This window comes from Chelonoidis abingdonii, chromosome 13, assembly GCF_003597395.2.
Source record: "Chelonoidis abingdonii isolate Lonesome George chromosome 13, CheloAbing_2.0, whole genome shotgun sequence".
Taxonomy (NCBI): Eukaryota; Metazoa; Chordata; order Testudines; family Testudinidae; genus Chelonoidis; species Chelonoidis abingdonii.
The window spans coordinates 27,110,835-27,122,978 of record NC_133781.1 but is presented as its reverse complement, the minus strand read 5'-3'; the positions used below and the strand labels follow the sequence as shown (position 1 = coordinate 27,122,978).

Sequence of the window (12,144 nt, the reverse complement as noted above, 5' to 3'; positions counted from 1 at the left end):
GTCCAGTGGGAAACAGCCAGATTTTTAAAGACTATGGACAGACGTCCACTTGCATAATGGCCACACACTTGTGTCACTCTTTATGCCAGTAATTTGCACATGAAACTGCTGCGGTGAAGCCAGGTGAGTTCACATACATGTGGCTAGTTAGGCACCCAGGTGTGCGCCCGTCCAAATGCAGGGGCACAGCAGGGACTATAGCTAATAAATCTGGCTCAAGGTGCAATGTATGAGACTTGCTGTTGCAAGGAGCAAAAAAATCTCTGACACCTCAGCAGATCTGAGAGGCCAGGGCCGCAATGAGGCTTCATATTTCTAAGTTTTCATCCATTTTAGAATGCTTTCCTGGACATTTTGCTGTGTTATAATACCCACCCTCCACTCTTCCCTCTATCTCCTGTTCCCCTCCTGCCCCGCCTCCTCCTACCTTCATAATGAATGAGCAAAGGCTATTTTGGGAGGCAGTGACTTTTTCACAAGCCCTGTTTGCTTGTTTAATCACTACATGCTGTCCTCCATTACACCCATTCCAGTGCGTGTCAGTTTCGGAGCAAGTAGCCACGATTCCCTGTGCTCAGTGACCTGCACTGGACCTTCCAGTCCCTGGCATGTTACCAAGTTTTTGCTGAATATTCCTTGCTGTTGCATGCAGGTAGTGACAGCCCCTTTCCCCCCTCCCCCACTCATCTGCGTGCAGTGGGAGTTATATGGAACCGCAACAGGCAAAGCCAGCATGGGAGAGAGATGCCACTGCACAGATCCCTCAGTCCCTCTACACAAAACAGCAGGGCATGGCAATCACTGCTTGAGTTCAGGGGGAGGAGATCTGGCCCTTACCCATCTCCCCAGTGCTTATCTGAGCTACTGGCACTGGATGCTAGGCTGAGGATTTGGAAGAATCTATTTTTCAGATCATTTCCTTCACCCTTACTCTGCAAAAATAAAAGCTTCCTACAGCACCCTGACAGAAATGCAAGGATCGTACCCACTCACTCTGTGTAAACAATCCTACAAAACTCCTGCTGGGCAATCTTAGCTGCTAATTGCATTCCAAGAACCCTGAACCCACCCCCAAATCTGAATTTGTCTGGCATTTAAAGACTTTGTCAAAATCCTTCAAAACGTCTCACTGATGATATGGGACCAATTTAACTGGAGTTGGCTACACTGACGCTTCCTGGCACAGGGATCCCTGCTATTCCCTTCAGCTTCTGATGCACGCGACAGTGAGCTGTTGGGTGGGGAAGTTCCTCCCCACACTAGCTTGAGACTCTGCATGGGTGTGGTTTTGCTTTTTGTTTCTCTGTGCATGCTGCAGAAATGCCCTGGCAAGCCATGGGGGAAACAGCAGATGTGTCAAAATGTGCAGCTCACCTCTTGGAGAGAAAAAGGCTCTTTGCCTGGCTTGCTTTAAAACACTAACATTCGGCTCATAAAAGGGAGGGACAAAGAGCATGGATCGCAGCCTGACTACGTGACAATGTCTAAAGTGTACCCAGCTCCACCAAAGAATCTTAATCCTGACCTGCAACACCTGCTGTAAGCCCAGGCCCCTGCACGACTCTGCCAGTCCAACCCTGCAACACCCATACTCCAGTTCAGGGCTTCGTTGCAGCTCTCCGGATGCCCCTCCACCCAGCCCTGCAACACCCTCTACTCCAGTTCAGGTTCCAAGTACCATCCTGCCAATGCGTCTCAATCCAGATCCGAAGCACTGCTGCTAATCTAGTTTGTATTTGTTTTATTTGACTTTGTTGTCTTGCATCTGTCAGTAAAGTCCCTTCGTCAATACGCTTACAACCTAAATCAGACAATGGATGGACAATGCATGATGAGGATGCCATGGGAGCTGTGATTGTTTAGGCTTGGCACCTGCATTATAAGATTTGTTTGTTAATGCAGATCAAAATTATTTTTAATCTATTGCGTTGACCGAGTGGAGACAGGAGAGGGTGGTTGGAAGAGGGAAGAAGTGAGCTGTCTTAGGGTGGATTTGAAAGAGGAGAGTGATGTAGTTTGATGCACTAGAGGCTACTCCAAGCATAGGGAGCAGCAAGTAAAAAGGTTCAGAGACATAACTGTAAGGAGGAGGAGGAACATTTGAGAGAGGCATAGATTTTAAGCAGAGAACAGGGCTCAAGCAGGCATGAGACAGGAGATAAAAGCCCAGAGATCGTTTCTGCTGATCAGAGATAGTCACTTGACTCAAACTGTGCCATTACATGAGCAGGGACTAGGGAGAGATGCACCAAGTGACCTAGTGACTTTTCAAAAGTGCCCCGTGAACAATTCTTGTAACAGTTCCCATGACTGTTTTGGTCACATGCTGATCCCTGCAGGATCTCAACCTCAGCCACTGGCTGGAAGAGAACGGTGCCAAAAGCTAACGGCCCAAAGCCACCTCCACGTGACGTAGGATGTATTTGACAGCCTGCAAGCTGTGGGAGGGGGATTCCTTTCATTGTTTCATGCTCCATTTCACCTGGGGAAGCAGGTTTGAAAATAAAATTAAGCACAGACCATCAGTATCTGTTTTCCCGCTGCTCAAGTCAGAGAATACAAGAGTCACATTTTCCATGAGAAACCTCAATTCCACAGGAAAGCAAAGAGCAGTCTTGTTCTAAAAAGACAAGTCCATTCCAGTACCGCAACTCATAATGCCATAAAAGAACAGGAGAGAAAAAAAAACACCCCAAAACCACAGGACCTCACAACATTAACGTCTGCCGTAAAATACCACAGTGTTGAGATATGTTGGAAAGGTGATCCAAGAGCCTAATTCAATAGACATGAGCACAGCTGCCAATGGGTTTTATGCTGCAACAGAAAAATCTGCTCTGGTGAACCTTTTTGATAAGAGGCCATTTGGCAAAGATAGAGAGAGCAAATCTCAGACATTTATTTATTCAATCATAAAAAATAAAAAAATTTGGTCCTCCCATTGTTAGAAAGTCAGTGTGCAAGCAAAACTGTGTGTAAAGTCAATCTATATATACAGACCCCAGCAAAAATGCCCCAGGAATTACTCACTGCTTACAATTAATTTTTAAAAGGCGCATGACCTTCCAGCACAGCTAACACCTATCAAGAGTTAGGAACCTAAGAGCTCTCTTACAGCTGGTATCGCAAAGACCCGTAAAGTGAGCCAGAGGAAGTGATGAGTGAGGATACTTTCATTTCTGAATAACTTCCTTCCTGCATCCTAGCAAATGGAAGAGGTGCTGGAAATGGAAGGGAGGGAGTGGGACATGCACCTGGGGATGGACAAAGCACTCGGCTAAAATAGAAACCGAGCAGAATGTCTAGGGGAGAGAGATATGTTAACTTCACAAGCAGCTATTCAGCTCTTATTTCTCATATTTTCATCGGGTCTCAGAAATTCCAGATTCTAACCAGAAATAGGAGCAGAAGTAGCTCCAGAAGATCAGGAGAGAGGTTCTGACCAAACTCCAGTCTGGAGGTACAGGACACCTCACTGCAAAGCCTGTTCTTGCCAAATCAGTTCCTACAGCTCTGGCTGAGATTAGAGCAGTATCCTAACCGCTGGGAGTTCATCTGCAGCTAAGCACACTTGACCTCTGAGCCCTTTCAGCACTGCACACCAATTACCTCGCATTGCCCTCCCATCATTAATCTTTTTCCGCAGTTGCTTCCCCTAGCCCTGCCCAAAGCAAATATATTTTAAGTAGCAGAAGAAATTCAGTAAGTGAATTATTGTTTTGGTCACATGCTGATCCCGGCCAATAACATCTGGAAATCATTCAGTTCAAAGGCCTCCTTTCCAAGTTGCCATGGCAATGAATCTCTGTTGCACGTTCTGCTCCTGCTGCCCAAGTGGAACAGCAATGAAAACTCTGCTCAGGATGGGCGTAGAAAGACATCATGCAGATCCTAGCGGAGAGTTTTGCCTTTTGCCAACCCATCCGCAGCCATCCTAGCAGTACTCTCCAAAAACTCTTGGTCCATTACGCCTTTAGGGAAACATATTGCTCTTAGTTATACATGTACATTTTCCTTTGATCTGAGTGGGAAATGCACCTAAGTAATAAAGAACCGAATTTGGTACTAAGGCAAAGATTTCCTAGAACAAGTAGTGATTTGGGGGTGCCTCACATTTTGAGTGCTCAACTCCAGACACATGAAAGGGGCCTGGATCCTCGGAAAATGCTGAACATCTGCTCTCTGACGATCAAGCTCCTTCAAGTTTTTTCAAAAGTTGGGCATCCAGAATCACTAGTCACTTTTGAAAACCTAAGCTTTAAGCTCTGGTTATCATGCACCTTTAGCCTTCCCACACTCACCATAAGCTCTGGGTACGTTGGCCGTTCTTTGGAATTCTTCTTCAAGCTTTAAGAAAGAAAAGGAAAGAAAAAGAGAATTATATCTTGTATGTAATTTAAGCAAAGCCATAAAAATACACCACTCAAATACCCAAAGATTTAAGTCTTTCATTCATATTCTAGATCAACAGCCCTCAGATGTCAGGACCTTCCAGTGACTAGAATATGAACACTCTAGATTTCCTAGCAGTTAGCGTGTTTTGTGTCACTGTGACCCTGGCCTTTACAGGACTCTGAACAGCTGAGGCCATCTCCTGAAGACCATGTTTCACTGCATGTCTCTGAAGCATTGAAATCCTTCCTCTGATTCATTCAGTCTCATCAGGAACCAAACAATGAGCCGGCCTACAGCTCTTTGAAGTCAGTCTTTCTATTGACTGCAAATGGGCTTTGGATCAAACCTCCCAGGCAGTCTTGTTTTCCCCATTTATGTTCTCACTTCACAAGTCCAGGTTTCTTCAAAACTCCGTCTAGAAAAAGACATGCTACAAATTTAGAGCCGTGCTCTGTTCACAGTCCCACCGACATCCTGGGAGTAATCTGGCAGCCTGTGCCGTCTAGCGATCACATCTCACCCATCAGATCCCTTGCATTTTAAAACTTTCATGATAACATTCATCTGCAGCCATGGGCCTCTCTGAATTATCCCCCTCTGCTACTTCCTTTTCGATGATCTATTTGTTATTTGTGGCTCTGTCTGCCAAGGTTCATTCCCCAAGTGGCCAGCCCCAGAACCCCAAGAACTTGCAGGCTCAGTACACTCAGTTCATGACCCAGCGACAGCCCAGTGGCCTGTACCCTCACTGTGCCACTATGCTTTTGAGTCTTGGTTTCTCAGTCCCTCAGCCAGCAGTAGCTCAGCTCCAGGGCAAGAACTGCATGGTAGTAGGGGAAATTACTGCACTTTGTGTTTCAATAAAATCCCCTCGAGCTAGATATGGACTCTGATGGTCAACATACATACAGACAACAGTAACAAGCTGCACCACTCACTTGTGGTCCATGGAGCCACTGACTAATGCCAGGGCCATCAACTGCAAAAACAAACAGTTGCTCCAGCTCTAGTGGTGGCAACAGGACGATTATCTCCTGGAAGGCCAATCATGAAGGGAGAGTGATACACACACCGTCATGATAGTAATTAGTCCGTCTACAGCATTGTTCATATGAGCACATTGCAGCAGGCATTCTCCAATTAACCTTCTCATAACCCCTGAGAGGTACGTAAGTACCAGGCGCAGAGCAGTGAAGGGATTTACCTAAAGTCAAACTGCAAGTCAGTGGCAGAAAAGGAACCGAGGAGCTCTAACTCCTACAGGGTACATCCCTAGAAAGCATACACGCTAGCCAACACATTGCACATCTGGTGAGCTCTGAAGGGACCCTCTGAATATATTCAGGGCTAAAATTAGGGCTTGCAGAAGTTCACAACTCCTCAGTGCTCCAGCAAGGGAGTGGAGAACTGAATGGCTTGGAAACCCAGGCCTGGCTATTATTTAACTCAGTTATGGCACGGGGACAGTTACACGGAACATCCTTTAGTCTCCTCCATTACAACAGATGGCTCAGGAGGCTGGTGGCCGAGAGGTTATTTTTGTTTCCCTCCAGCAGAAAATAGCTTCTAATCACAGGACGTAATCGCTACTCACTTCCTGATGGTGTATTTATGGGAAGAAGCTTGGAGTGATTTTAAAAGATCTTGACACGTCCATGGGGAAAGGTGTCACGCTGAGCAAAACAAAAGTGTGATCCTCAGCTATGATAAGCCATTCCACTGTGGGATTTGCCGGGCCCAAGGGAAGTGATGGATGCCCGCTGAGTCGATATTTCCTGTCTCTTGCTGCACATGGTTAGCTCATGTTTACTGTAACCGTGGTGCACTGGTATGATGCATGTCAAAACAGCTAACTGCGTCCAGTGGCTGGGAAGAGATGCATCATATCCTTCAAGCCTAGAGATGAGGTACCTTCAAGCTGAGATACAAAGGTGAACTTCAAAGCTTGGGTGTGTTTTCATCCAGGATTTGGTCTGTGCTCTTGTTAACTTAGCCTTCATGGAAAAGACTCGTTTTTGGATTACCAATCTCATGGCATACAGTGGCAGGTTATTACTGAAGGAATTTAATGTTAATCTTTAATAAACCTTTTGAAACCTACTACTGATCATCACTGACCATAGAGTTCACAGCAATATGGAACCTCTGGTTCTGCCAAATTCTCTTTTCAGTTCCCTGAGCTGCTTTAACGCCTCTTACATTTCTTGTTTTAAGATCAGTGTCCTAACACCCCCAGATTTGATCCTGGCCAGAAATTAAGGTCCAAATCTTCTTCCATTGAGTTCAGTGATGTTGAAACAGGCCAAAGACACTAAGAGCCTGGTTTTCAGAGGTGCTGAGCATCAGCAGCTCCCACAGAAGTCAAGTGAGATTGTGGATGCTAAATCAGACCCTCTGAGATGCACACGTACTTGCCTGCAAGTCCTAAACGATAGGATATTATCATTACAACCAAACAATCTGGATTTCCTGTTCTTAAACCTGCTGGTAAAGTCTATGTGACCTGCAACAAGAAACGGGGCTTGCAAAAGCAAATAGCTCAGCATTCTTTGGAAAACAACAAGCTGTCCAGTTCGCAATAACAAAGCAGCAAGCAGGCAAGATGGAGGAAAGGAAGTTTGTCTAGAAAAGAGAATTTCAGTGTTTAGCTTCCAAAAGGGGTGGGTGTCACTGCCCCATACTGGGTGGAATCAATCCTCTCTCTCTCTCTCTCTGGGGGGTGGGGCAGAGGTGAGGAAAATGGGATTGATTCTGCATAGTAAGAGGAGGAAATAAATGCCAGGACACGTGAACACGTGTAAACAGGACCCCAAAGCAGAATCCAAAGTGCTGTTTCTTAAGTTCTACTGGGCTGGTTTGATAAACCCCCTCCTGGGGCACCAGCAGAGGAGATCAGGAATAGTCTCACATTTCTGCATTTGTCAGCCTGTAGCACTTCCCTGGCTACCATCCAAACAGCCATCCACCTGCCAACTTGGCAAAGAGCATGTGGCATTGCAGTATCTGGAAAAAAGGAAGGGGGGGCGGCTCCGGAGTAGTTTCCAGGGAGGCTGAAAGGGAGGAGCATTAAAATACTATGGGGCTGTTGCCAGAAGCTACTAAACAGTGCACCACAGGACAAGGACAAATGCCAGTCTATTTTAGGGGGCAGGAAGGATCAGTTCTTTTATGCAGCCTTCTGAACCTGCTGACAGTGCTAGTCTTCTTGAGTCTGTAACACAGATCCTTTACCTCTCTCTGTGCTCACCTCCTGGCCCACCCTGCCCCACTGAAATCAACAGAGATGCCCTGCTGCAAGCCAGAGAAGTGCCTGCCCCCTGCACTGATCGAAAGGAAGATGTGACCGATCTCTGAGTAAACTCTGAACTTCCACTGTCCTCAGCTAGTTTCTCTGTGGCACAGCTTCCCAGGGGCTCCGGGGGGGGAGGGGGATCATTCGGGGTCAGCGCTACATTTCCTGAAAGCCACAGGAAACAGCCATTCTCAGGCCCAAACACGTTCCACCCTGGATGCCTTACGGAAGGTTCACTCAAGCTCACGTGTCCGTGCACAGGAAAACAGTGCGAGCTGCTGATGTGCAGGGCCTGCGGTACGTGCATTTCTGAATCTTCTCTTGCCGGGACCCACCTGTTGTGGAAAGAGCGGAGCCAATTCCAGGGCCCGGGTCACAGCTCCCCATCGACAGCAGCACCAGGAGTGACTTGGGTTGTTTAATTATTCAGCAAAGAACACAGTGGCTTGAAAAATTCTCTTCCTCCATCTCCTCTCTTGGGAAACATCCCCCAGGTCAGCACAACTGCTTTGGAGGGGTTCCAGTTTGGGACCCAGACTTAGCTAATGTCCCCTTTAAAGATGAAATGATTTGCCATTGTTTTCTCTTGCATTTCTCCCTTACGTCTAAGACGTGTGAGAGCCTCTGGACAGTGCACGTTATATGAATACCGGAGTCTTAGGCTAAAAAGCCTGGCTCGCTAGCTGGGGCTGTGACTTGTAAAGAGACATTCTGGAGGTGCCCAGTTCAATCCCTCATGTCAGCCAAGATGGGAGCCATCACACACACTCAGTGGGGAGTTTATACCAGCACACTAGGCTTAAGGTTGGCTCTGATAGCACAATATCCTTCCACACCCGACCAGTGACAGACAACTCTGGTTCCAGGCCCGGGGCATGCTGGGGCAGGAGTCTTCCGTTTTACTTTGTTCTAGGTGACAGAGCCAGCATTAGAGCCTCTTGCTCTTTACTGAACGCAAGGAAAATATGTCAGAGCTATAGACTCCATGCAGACAGGGCTCGGCCTTGGACTGAGCTTCCTGCAAGTGTGGGAGGTGCCTGGCCAGAGCTCAGGAGGAACCCGCTTACCACTGTGAGGTAAAATCAACAAACTCTGCTGAGAACTTGTCCGCTGGAAGCTGCGGCGATGGCTCCTCCACCACCTGTTTGAGCTGCTGGAACGGCGTCCCCCAGGAGTCATACGGAAACCGCAGGATCGCCAGCTCGATCTGGGGGGAGAGAGAGGGGCAGGCATCAGCATGTCAGCAGGGAAGACTTCCCCCCTGCAGCTTCTTGGCTTTAAAGCCCCATGAAGAACTCGAGTGACACGTGCAGTAATGAAGGGTGGGACTGGGGTGGGGTTCGATCACTGGCTCTGTCAATTTCCAAAGTGTGCACCCAGTGTGCATTCTTTCCCTCAGCACTACTCTCTGCGGGGGCTGGGGACGGGAGAGATCAGGATGTACCCCATTACTTAGGCTTAATTCCTCCCCTGCCAGAACAGAACATAGGAGCGGGTTCTTGCTTTGCAAGGGACACTAGCGGCGCCAGTATTAAAATACAGTCAAGGGGGAACACTGATTTTCCGTTTCCCATAACAGATACATCAGTGAATAACATTTTTCCCCTCTCTTTATCTCATGCTTCCAGGACTCAATCTCCACTGCCTTACCCCCTATGCCAGGGATCGGCAACCTTTGGCATGCGGCTTGCCAGGGAAAGCCCCTGGTGGGCCAGGCCAGTTTGTTTACCTGCCCCGTCCGCAGGTTCAGCCGATCACGGCTTTCACTGGCCGCAGTTCACCGCTCCAGGCCAATGGGGGCTGCAGGAAGGGCGCGGGCCGAGGGAGGTGCTGGCCGCCGCTTCCCACAACCCCCATTGGCCTGGAGCGGCAACTGTGGCCAGTGGGAGCTGCAATCGGACGAACCTGCAGACATGGCAGGTAAACAAACCGGCCTGGCCCGCCACGGTGCTTACCCTGGTGAGCTGTGTGCCAAAGGTTGCCGATCCCTGCCCTATGCTCTCATTCACACTCATGCAAAGTGAGTGTGTATCACCACCACCAGGAAGAAGGGAGTGGTGGATTCTGACTCGCGGGGTCTGTACTGCATCCACACTGTCAGCTGATATCTTTACTATTCTTTGTACCACGGTGCTAGGTACCGTACATACTGATCAGAAAGTTCAGTTCTATGCTACAAAGATCTTACAATCTAAGTACAATGAAAATTTCCTAATTTTCTCTTCATATGTAATATTCAGTGTGAAAGACCCACTCAAACTACAGGGGAAACTGACTATGTAGCAAATAAGTTAAATGCACATAGTGAAAAAATCTGAGATAAAACCTTTTCCCTCTCTTATCTCTCTCCATTACCCTACTCTCAAGTGTTAACTGGTTACAACAGTAGGTCAAAGACTGATTTTTAAGTTGGCGGTGTCCCTTTAACTCCAGTTTTCCTGGCTCTCGGGGCAGAACTTCCAATTCTGAGTTTAAAAAGAGATTTTGCTAGTTAATAAGCACCAAGTTTACTTTTATCTTTGAAACCAAAGAGGCTCCGAAACGACAGAATCTCCGAGTAGGGATGGACGCTGCATGATCAGCATTTCAGGCCCTTTGCTAGCGCTGGCTTGTACTGCCATCAGCTGGCAGCTGAAGTTACAGTAGAGTTGCTTTTCAGTTTTAAGAAGTACAGTCGAACCCTAAAGCAATTTACTGGGCTTAGTTGTGTCTTTAAGGCATCAACCAGGAGAGTCCTACGACTCTCTGTGCCTCAGGGGAAGTGCAGGGTGCAGCAGAAGGGGTCAGTTCTGCTGGTTTATGCTGAGCTAGGCAGGGTGATGGCCCCCCCAGAGGAGTGCAGTGCCAAGACAAGAACTAGACTGTGCATGCCCTGAGCACACAAGTTATCCAAGGACAGGGCTGCAGCAACCTAGGGTCACATCCTACACTCACTGCCCCACCGGCAGAGCATGGGTGGAATTATCGTGCTAGGTCAGTGGGTTCCCCCCAGTTCACATTGCTCCAGCCAGCTATTCTTGCGGAAAGCCAACACACAGGGTACATCTATGCCACAGCTGGACGTGGACATACTAGCTTTGATCAAGCCTGTGCGCTAAAAATAGCTGCAATGGTGCATGCGGTGGCATGGCCTAATCAAGTACATTCCTAGGACTTTGGAGGGGATTGTATTGAGCAGTGTCTATGCCACTCCCTAGCTAAGGTGCTCATTACCTTCATGTCTGAGCACCTCATAATCATTAATGTATTATTCCTTACAGCACCCCTGGGAGGTACAGCAGTGCTATAACTTCATTGTACAGATGGGAAACTGAGGCACGGGGATTAAGGGTAAATTTTTCAAAAATCTCTACATGACTTCAGCTCTTAAAGTCCCATTTTTGGAAGTGACTTAGGAGCTTCACTCTCACGGCCTAAGACATTTCAGCACTTTTGAAAATGTCCCCTTGTGACGTACCTCAGGTCACACAGAGCAGGAGGATTGAACTTGTGTCTCTCAAGATCATACCCTAATCACCAGACCTTCCTGCCTCTCTAGAGAGGATGATGAAGGCACACAGTGCGATTGCAGGGATCCAAAAGACAGGAATTGGCTGAGTGAGGTTCCACAGACAGTTCCTGCCCTTTAAAATTCCTCCCACCCTGCCCGGAAGGAGTGTCAGTCATTTTTCACTTCATTCAATGGAATTCACCATGGAGTTCAGGAGATAATTAAAGAGATGGGCTGCACTTGCTCTACAGCAGGGTTTCTAAACCCGTGGGACAGGACCCAAAATTGGGTCACTAGAACATTTCAAAGGGTCGCAAGCCAGCTCCTGTGGCTCCTGTCCCATGTGGCTGGCTGGGCTTGCCTCCCCACTCCAGACACTGCAGCCTCTGAGGTCTCTGCACCAGTCAGGTTTGGCCTTTCCATCATGATGATGGGAGTCTGGGTAGGCCAGATCTGAATGAGTGGAACTGCAACTGCACAAGCCAGGTCACAATTTCACTTATGCAAATTTGATAAGTGAGGAGGGCCGAGGCCAAACCTGAGTAGTGTAGCAACCCCCAGAGGCTGCAACCTCCGGAGCAGAGAGCCAGGTCCAGCCAGCCCCACGGCACAGGAGCCACCACTATGGGGTAAGTGCTGGGCAGGCCCCAACCCCTATGGAGGGCAGGATCCGACCTAAACCACCCCAGGGCCTCCACCCCTAGATTATTTACTGGGTCGTGACAAGCCATAAACATTTACAAATGGGTCCTGGGTCCAAAAAGGTTGAGAACTACTGGTCTAGAGAAGGGTCACTTTTGAAAACCATTTGGCACTGGAAAAGAAAGTGAAATTACATGGAGGTAATTTCTCTTACTTGATTCTTCCCCTCACCAAAAATTAAGGAAGAAAATACTGGGGGGTGGGGGGCAGCCTTAGATGGAGCTCTTTGGGCTGAGAACTATCACATTCATGGCAGGAGTGAAAG

General features: G+C 47.9%; 1 protein-coding gene across 4 annotated transcripts in view; it reads right to left on the bottom strand.

Moving 5' to 3' along the window:
* Nucleotides 1-12,144, bottom strand: part of MAP2K6 (mitogen-activated protein kinase kinase 6) — an 85,492-nt gene that overhangs the window by 15,147 nt on the left and 58,201 nt on the right. For all 4 annotated transcript variants that reach the window (XM_075071892.1, XM_075071891.1, XM_032797198.2 and 1 more), the window contains exons 10-11: nt 8,755-8,894; nt 4,302-4,347 (exon numbers count right to left, since the gene is read on the bottom strand). In XM_075071892.1, coding sequence (XP_074927993.1) covers nt 4,343-4,347; nt 8,755-8,894 — 145 coding nt within the window. In that variant the 3' untranslated portion in view covers nt 4,302-4,342. The remainder of the gene's footprint in view (nt 1-4,301; nt 4,348-8,754; nt 8,895-12,144) is intronic.